General features: G+C 35.1%; 1 protein-coding gene across 1 annotated transcript; it reads left to right on the forward strand.

Annotated features, from left to right (window-relative positions):
• Positions 1-1164: 1164 nt before the first annotated feature.
• Positions 1165-8039, forward strand: LOC145559387 (putative receptor-like protein kinase At2g42960). The gene is made up of 8 exons (XM_081620808.1): positions 1165-2053; positions 2682-3438; positions 3525-3629; positions 3814-3936; positions 4155-4325; positions 4430-4559; positions 4738-4947; positions 7430-8039. Exons 2-8 carry the CDS (start codon positions 2759-2761, stop codon positions 7568-7570), a joined length of 1560 nt encoding a protein of 519 aa, XP_081476934.1. The 5' UTR covers positions 1165-2053; positions 2682-2758; the 3' UTR covers positions 7571-8039.
• Positions 8040-9272: the final 1233 nt, after the last annotated feature.

The following is a 9272-nucleotide window of genomic DNA, read 5'->3' on the forward strand; positions in this document are numbered from 1 at the left end:
TAATATTTAAACGAGACAAATTAACAAATTTTTGTATTTAAACCTACTAAAACAAACCTTTAAATTTTTTAAATACTGCAAATCTAAAAGCTGGACATTAAATCATGACCATTCACCAATAAACAACTGCGATGGCTTTGAATTTCTCACTAATTTTAATTTGTTCAACCAAAAATGTTTTGGGAACAAATGATTATAAATGGACTATGTGCGATTTCTAGTACGGACCACACTTTTATTTGGTATTGATAACAAACACTATATTTTTTATACGTAGTATCTCATTTACACATTACAAATTAAATTGCTCTTTTCCTTTCAACAATTAATAAGTAATTTGATGTATTACGAAATGTTTAATATTCTCGTCAGAAAAAAGAAGAAGAAATGTTTAATACTCATTTGTTCTTGATTTTGTTTTGTGAATTTATAAGTTTCATTACAGTAGATATTTGATCATATTTCCTCAAGATTTTTGATTTGTCCTATGACTAGAGTATATGCTACATAATACGGGCCTGTTCTAATAGACTGAAATCAGCTGAACTGAACTGGAATAAATATTTTATAAGAGAAGAAAATTAGGAGCTGCACTGAACTGAACTGAACTGAAAATAAACGTATGAGAACAAGCCCTACATTGCTACATTTGGAAATTAACAATAGAATATAGGAAATTTAATTTTGAGTTCAATGTACCTACTAATAATAAAAAAAAAAAAATGTGTTATTTGTAGGTAAGTAGAAGAGTTTTACCATGTCGAAACTCCTTAAAAGTTAACTTGATTCAGATTAGCGGGCTAAATAATTTGAGAGAGTGGGAGATAAGGATTTCCCATCCCCAAATTACCCTTAATGAGAAGAATAAAACCTTCTAGGCTTTAATCACAAGGTTGAAAGGCGTTCTATTTTCACTATACAAAGAGTTCGCTTGTTAATCCAGGTGTAAATTAGAACAATAAGATCAAGTTGATTCAAGTCCCTCTCACCCCCACCTCTTAGTCGTATTTTGCATATTGATGTTGTAGGTGTGACTATGACACGTTTCCTTTTCTTGAATAACATAATCACGAAATCAAATCTATCAACCCATTTCAGAGGTCGATGTCTCGACTAGACGACGACTATTCATACGGTCGACCCCATGATACAAGTATAATATAGGTCAGCAATACTCAACGGTAACGAGACTTATTATTGTGAAAACGAAACAAAAAAAAATAAGCTCCTCCACTTAGAAACATACCATAACATAAGAATATAAGAACACATCTATCCAAATAAGTACGTAACATAAACAGGTGGAATGTATTGTTATTTGTCTTCCAGCTAGGCATCCTCTGCTTTTGACTCTCTTTCTTTCTTCTTCTTCTCCTTCTCTTTCCCACCTCTCTCTCACTATCTTGATTCTGACCCTTTTTCCTCCTTTTCTTCTTCTTTTTTCTACTTCTACTTGTACTAATTATACTTCTTTTTACCACTATTATCATTATTCACAAAATTATTACAATTAAATAATAAAAATCTCTCTTCATTTCACAATTTCACCCTCTATTCTGCTTCTTCTTCACTGATTCTGGGTTTTCTTTCCTCCATTGTAAACAAAGCTTCAATCTTTCTTAGATCCCTACATTTTGTAATTTTTTAATTTTTTTTTTTACCATTTTTTTCCCCAACCCTTTAATATTCTTTGGATTTGCCGGCCATTGAATAAAAATTAAAACTTGGGAATTTTCCCAAAAAAAAAAAAAAAAAAAAAAAAACCCTTTTGTCTTCCTTTTCACATTTTGGTTAATCAATTTTTTTGATTATTTAAAAAATAATTTTAGTGGGGTTTTAATTGAATCCTTCAAAATTACTCTACATTTTCAAAGGTGTGACCTTTCTTCTTTATTGTTGTTGGGTACTGCTAGCTTGCTTTAGGTCTACATTGGCCTATCTATGCTTATTGAGTTTGTTTTGGGTGTAAAGCAACCCCTTTTTTTGCTTCTCTGGGTTCTTAAGGAAGAAGATCAAGGTGGTTAGGTTAAGATTTCATTTCCCTGCTAAAAAGGTATAATGCTTTCCTTCACTCTTTCAATTACTGTCTTATCAATGTCACAATTAGCGTAGTTGGTTAAAGTCTTTTGGGTCGATAATTAAGACCTCGGATCGAATCCCGTCTATACTCGACTCTTTATACACATCTAAAAATAAAACTACTGTTCAATTATTATTAAATTTACTGTATATATATATTTTTTTTCTGTAGTTGTATTATCCCTCTTTTCCTTCCATCCCCATTGACCTTTTTTTCATTTGACTTCAAGCACAAGTGATGCTACTTTCTGAATTTGATCTCTGTTAGATTTGGAAAATTTGAGTAATTTCAATGATTTTTACTATGATTTTGGGGCATTTTATGCTGCAATTTCATCTTAATTTGGAGTTCCCCTACAAGTAATGGGTGAAATTGCTAATTAAAATGTCACTTGTTTACAATTCTGTAATTAAAGAATGTGCTATTCATTAGGTTTTCTTGCAATATTATTAGCTCTAATTTCACTATAACTGTACTTATTTCTAGTATATGCTGCCTATTCAGTAAAGTTTGTTGGGGATCATATTGTTCTTTTTGGCTGATAAACAATTAGACATTATAGAAGTGTGAAATTTGAAGCAACATTGTTGTGGTGTAACAGGTGAAGATGTTTAGGTTGTGCAACCTGTAGACTCAAATAAGGGTAATTTGGCAATTCGTATTGGCGGAAGATTAACAATGTCATCGGGTAGCACATTGAGTGCTAAACTTTCTCAGAAGACAATTCTGGGTCTTAAGCTGTGGGTTTTGATAGGATTATGTGTTGGTTTGTTTATAATTGTGATTCTTTGTATCTTATGTATATGGTTCACATTCCGGAAGAAGTCAAGAAGGGTAGACAGGTTTTCCGTTTCTCAGATTCCAAATGTTACAAAGGATATAAGGGTTGATAGAATTGGGGCTCCGGGTCCTCGGGAATATAATAATAACCATACTAATAATAATAATCATCATCATCTATCCATCAATGTACATGATAAATCAAGTGACAGAAATTCAGGAAAGATGTTTGCTTATTTGGGTAGGAGCAAGTCCAGTGATGTTGAAACTATGAGCCAGTGCAGTTCGGTTCATCACCACGACAGGGCATACAGCTCACATTCTGGGGATGATGGAAGTTTTGGCACCATTCCAAAGCATGCTTCATCTTATGGCCTTCCAACAGCTTCTCCTTTGGTTGGTTTGCCAGAGATATCACATCTTGGTTGGGGACACTGGTTTACTCTTAGGGATCTGGAAATGGCAACTCATCATTTCTCTGCAACTAATATTATAGGCGAGGGTGGTTATGGTGTTGTCTACAAAGGGCTGTTAGTCAATGGAACTGAAGTAGCTGTTAAGAGACTAGTGAATAATATGTAAGTAAATTTCTAATTCAAAAGATTTTTAAGGCCTGCATATTCTTATGCTATTATTTTGATTGTCATTGAGTGTTTATTGACAGGGGGCAAGCCGAGAAAGAATTTAGGGTAGAAGTTGAAGCTATAGGTCATGTTCGACACAAGAACTTAGTGCGCCTCTTGGGCTATTGCATTGAAGGAGTTCATAGGTGACTCACCATTAATCTTGATGTAGATAGAATTTTCTTTCATGATTATGATTATGATTATTTACTGCCTTTTTGTGTGCAATGCTGATTTTTTTTTTTTTTTTTTTTACAAGTTATCTGCTATAAGTTAATTTCTTTTGGCCCAGCTGCCCAAGTATAAATTAGATATGAATTGGTTTTCCAGGATGCTTGTTTATGAATATGTGAACAATGGCAACTTGGAGCAATGGATTCATGGAGCTATGCGTCATCATGGTACCCTTACATGGGAGGCTCGCATAAAGGTTCTTCTTGGGACTGCTAAGGCGTAAGTTTACCTTACCATTCTTTGCAAACATGTATCAATGTATCATGAAGATATAAATTATTAGTTGCTAATCTTGCTATATCCTGGAGGTAGGATGGAAAATTAAAAAAAAAATTAGGAAGAAAGAATTATTGCATTAATGAACAAGATTCATATTTGACAAACTGGTTCTGTAAACCAGATTTATACAAGATTCAAATTGTGTCTATTGCTTGCAGGCTTGCATATCTGCACGAATCAATAGAACCAAAAGTTGTTCATCGGGACATAAAATCAAGCAATATTCTGATCGATACTGATTTCAATGCCAAAGTATCTGATTTTGGATTGGCAAAGCTCTTGGATTCTGGAGAAAGTCATATAACCACCAGAGTAATGGGGACTTTCGGGTTAGTTTTGTTATCGTGTTTAATTTTTCTGAGTGCAGCATTTCATATTTTAGCAATTTGGTGTAAATTTCTGATCTGGCCGCTGACCCTGTTATGAACTACAGGTATGTGGCACCAGAATATGCAAATAGTGGTCTGCTGAATGAGAAGAGTGACATTTATAGTTTTGGTGTTTTGCTTTTAGAAGCCATAACTGCAAGGGACCCTGTAGATTATAGCCGGCCTACCAATGAGGTATCAGAAGCTATGCTTTCATGAATGCTCATTGTAGTTGCAAAATCACTTGTTAGTTAAAATTCATTTCTCTCTGCTGATGACCTTATTAGTTGTACATACTTAAGAATTTAAGATAATAAATATACTATCATATTGTGCACAGTTGTTCATGTAGATAATCGTTTTCTTGTGATAGGTCAATCTTGTAGAGTGGCTGAAAGTCATGGTGGGGACTAGAAGGGCTGAGGAAGTTGTAGATCCGAATCTTGAAGTTAAACCTACAACTCGTGCTCTGAAACGTGCGCTTCTTGTAGCACTTAGATGTATTGATCCTGACCCTGAAAAAAGACCGAAAATGAGTCAGGTTGTAAGAATGCTGGACGCTGATGAGGTTCCAAATCGTGAGGTATGCTTCTCTAGCTGTCACTGACTGCATCTTTTAGATTATTATTTACTTATGATCGAGGCTCTCATTTATCTTGAGCTGTCTCTTTAGACTGCAATTATAGAAACCAAAAAAAATCTAACTAGTTGGCAACTTGTCATGCAAAAGTAAATTTTTTCTCCACATTATATGTCAGAATTTTTTTTTATGGATGACTATATGGAATAATCTCTTTTGGTTCATTCATGCAACCGACCCCACTTATTGGGATTAAGGCTTTGATTGATTGATTGTCAGAATTACTGCCTCATTCCTATAGACATTGTCAAATTCTTCTCTTTTCCCCCTTTTCCCATGACATTCTCAAATTACAATGATCAACGCGTAACTGATGCTATATTTGACCTATCTCACCAATGGGCTGATTATTATCTACTGAATTACCTTACTTTGCATCTCTAGGATGAGGCATAATTTAAAGCATTTATAAGTTTTCCTTCTTCGTTTGGAAGATTGTTCCAGAAATTGTTCATGACCATGTGATGTTAAGACTGCTAGTATATGCTGATTTTGGTGTAATTATTATGCTTGACTATATAATCCAACAGCCCTACAGAGTACAGACTATTAATTTTTAAACCCTAAGATAACTAATTCGATCAACTATGTTATGAATGGAAAGGGAGCAAGATTGGAGATTTCCGGCTGGGCAGGTCAACATTGTAGAATCAGGTTGATAGTATTAAGATTCTGTTGAGGCTAAAACCATGATGATCTGTAAAAAGAAACAGCTTATAATTACCAAGCTTCATAATCAAAGTACATAGGATCTATGACACAACTGAGGCTATTTCATGGGTTTTCTTGGATGACTTTGGATCAGTTTTTGTCATGGGGCTGCTTTGTGTGGACGATTCACTGCAGCCACTCAATTGTTTTTCCTTGAGATTGAAGAGACAATACCAAGTCATTGAAAACCGCTAAGCTCATTTTATCCTCTTCAACTCCATCTTGTATGGTTTTCGACCCAGCCTATGTTATTGTGCTGTTGTGCCTTAACAATTATACAACCCTCATCTTTACATCTTGTTACTCAGCTTATTGAGCCCAACTTCTGCTTTCCCTTGCAAACAATTTGTCATTTTTTTGTTTTTCATTAGTGCGTAAGCTTCATTGAAATTTTGGCATCTACTCAGTCTAGATAGAATATGGGAGGGGAATGAATCTACTGATTATTTTATGAGACAATAACACAAAATGCCCCATTTTGGAGTCCAAGATGCTCTGAATTTCAGTGTACTTCAAGCAATAAGATCCAATAGAGGTGGTTGTGTCTTTATCATTGTAACATGCATATGACTATATTAGTAATTTGGTGCTTATAAGAGTCGTCCAAATGCGCTATCCAACTTCTTGAGAGGAAGAATTGTTCTCATAACCTTAAAGGCTAGAAGTTGTTGAGTCAAGTACTAGTTTATGAAACAGCAATATGGTTTGGGAGCTTTCAAGTAGAGAAAATTCTGACTTTTGAACCTCCTTATATTGGTTATTGGCGTGCACAGGAATTAAATTGCTTCTGCTAATAGTTGATTTCAATTTGCGAGTTAGAAGCTGCTAGGGTGTGATTTTATAGCGTGTACATTTATTTTGACACCAATAAGAAAACCAACCTGAGCTAATTAGACAATAATATCTCATAGGCATTGCTTAAAATTTTCAATGAGTAAAGCATTTGGGATGGAGTGCAACATGAAGGCTGTTTTACATATAGCGAAACCAATGAGCTATACATTGCATGGGAAAATAACCTGCTTTATGATCCTTTAGTTTGTAGTCTTTTAGTAGCAAAATTAATTCTGTTTATCTGGTCTAAAATTCTGAAGACCCTATTTATGAAATAGGAAAAGGGAGTGTGAATGTGTAGAAACCAGTAACCAAGGATCATATACATAGGATGACAAACTTGTGGATAGAATGTATTAAATTTTGTGCAGAAATTGATGCTTTGAGCTACTGAGCTTCTTTCCAAGATTATATTCGAAACATTTATACCTTTTTGACAATGGAAAGCAATTTTTGTAACTTTTCCCCCTTGCATATAAACATGTGAACCATTTGATACCAATATACCATGATCGCCTTTAGAAAAGCTCCTACCTTGAGCGCAGTGGATTTAATGGAGCTTTGCCTGAAAGTTGATCCGGAAGGAAACCAACTAGCTTACTATTGTAGCATAGTCAGAGCTAACAAAGTCCAGTGTTACTAGGCAGCCACTTGATTGTTTCCCATTACAGATCTTATTATGTTGAAATATAAATCCTAAACTAGCGAATGTTCATGGTTTTAGAGCCAGCAGATCAGGAGTTTTGAACACATTACTCTTGTTTAGAAGTCGTATTTAACTGTGACCAAATTTTCCCCCTATGCACAATTTTTACTATCTGACCAGGTCTTCTAGTTGCATCTGTTGAGATTATCTGACTTTAAAGGGTGTTCTTTGCAGGATCGTAGAAATAGAAAGAGCCGTACAACGAGCATGGAATTTGAGAGTGTGAAGGATACTGGTAGTTCAGTCGGTGATGAAATTAGTATTAGTATAGTGGAAGACACTGATAGCATTGCACCTAGTTCTAGTCAAGTATAGGCATTGACTGTAACATGGTTTAGCTAATATTGGCCACTTCTTCCAGAATGTATGGTGCAGCCACTCATCTTGACGCTTAACAAATACTTGTGACTGGTTTACCAGCCATCCTGTTCGATTGCTGGTGCCTCCCTAGTAAGACCTGTTGGGAGTTACTCTAAGCGTGAAAGTTTTCCTTATATGCCTGCCTTCCGTGAATCGGGACAGGACAGGAAGCTGGGGAATGATTGGAAATGCTAAGAAGAGGAGAGAAACCTATGTACAGAAAATCATCAGATATAAAGTTAATTTTCATTCATGGTGGAACCTAGGTGATTCTACCCGTTTTAGCTTTGCATTTATTTACTTAATTTTTTTTTGTTGCTTTTCCATTTTAAAGTTTAACATCTGTATTTATTCATCTATGTATGAAGTATTTTGAAGATTTTAATTTTATAATTTATATTTGAAGATATGTTAAGATGAACCCTCTTATAATTTGTCTTGCATCATTGACGAATGAGAGGAAGGATGATTGATTAACAAATGTCGTGGGCTAACCTTATGTTTTTTGAATTAGTTCTTACAATTACTAAACTTTCAACAATGGAGTCTTATATTTACTTTTGTTGACATACAATTACTAAGAAATTATTTGTAATTGATATCATTGCTATTAAACATATCCATAACAAACTAAAGAAAAATTTAAATATTTACAAAGCTGCAATCACAAGATTACAAGAAAGTCACAGTACTCACCAAAACAATTCAAATTCTACAGTCTTGCCAAAATTTTACTATTTAGCTAATTATTTTCTTGAGTGTCAGCTAAAAAAAAAAAAAAAAAAAAAACATTGGGCTGTCTTTTATTACAAGTATTTCCTCTATCCCTATTTGTTTGCTCCACAGGCAAAATGTAAACTAATGACTTTCAATTTTAAAAGTAATAAAGTTAGCCACTAAGCTTTTTGAACGGATGTTAGCCACTAAGCTATTTCTACATTATACCCCGTATGTTATTTTATTAAAATTAAATGTAAATAAGAATTTCAATTATGGAATTGATAGTGGTTTCGAGGCAATGCATACCGAGGTAAATTATATAAAATATTTTTTACGGCTATTACACCAAATGCCACTGAGTAATTTAAAAATTCACCAAATGCCATCGGACTTTTCAGAATTCACCAAATGCCACTGAGTTTTTAAAAAATTCACCGAGTGCCATTAATGACTAACGGCAATTAACTCCGTTAGTCATTAAGGCTAATTATTCCACGTGGTGACTTATGATTGGTTGCTTATTAAATTAGTAAATTAATTACTTAATAAAAAAAAAAAATTTAAAAAAAAACACCCACCATGACCCAGCCCCAACCACCGTCTGTCACTGCCACCACCATATCTCCGCCTCCAGCCAGTCCCCACCGCGGCGCAACCCACCCCTAAACAACCGCACCGGCGACGACGCAACCCACCCTAGCCAACCCACGCCAACGACGCAACCCAGTCGCGATTCACAAACTCTCGTTCTCCCTCGACAATCCCTCCCCTCCCCACCGCCGATGACCAAATTCCCCCCCCCCCACGCCGGAGAACCCAAATCTGTTCATCCCCTCCGAGCTCCACCCTTTCAACCATCACGCCGGATCCCTTAATTAAAAACCCCGAAAATCGAAATCTAGGGTTTCGACACCTTAAACCCCCAATATCGATTTCC

Source organism: Chenopodium album, chromosome 9 (assembly GCF_948465745.1).
Source record: "Chenopodium album chromosome 9, dcCheAlbu1.1, whole genome shotgun sequence".
NCBI classification, from domain to species: Eukaryota; Viridiplantae; Streptophyta; class Magnoliopsida; order Caryophyllales; family Amaranthaceae; genus Chenopodium; species Chenopodium album.

Bases quoted from the DNA above. Each gene is read 5' to 3' on its own strand.
- LOC145559387 (XM_081620808.1), top strand. From the start codon at position 2,759: ATGTCATCGGGTAGCACATTGAGTGCTAAACTTTCTCAGAAGACAATT. The intron at 3,630-3,813 runs GTGACTCACCAT...TTGGTTTTCCAG, and splicing joins TGCATTGAAGGAGTTCATAG to GATGCTTGTTTATGAATATG. The intron at 4,560-4,737 runs GTATCAGAAGCT...TTCTTGTGATAG, and splicing joins ATAGCCGGCCTACCAATGAG to GTCAATCTTGTAGAGTGGCT.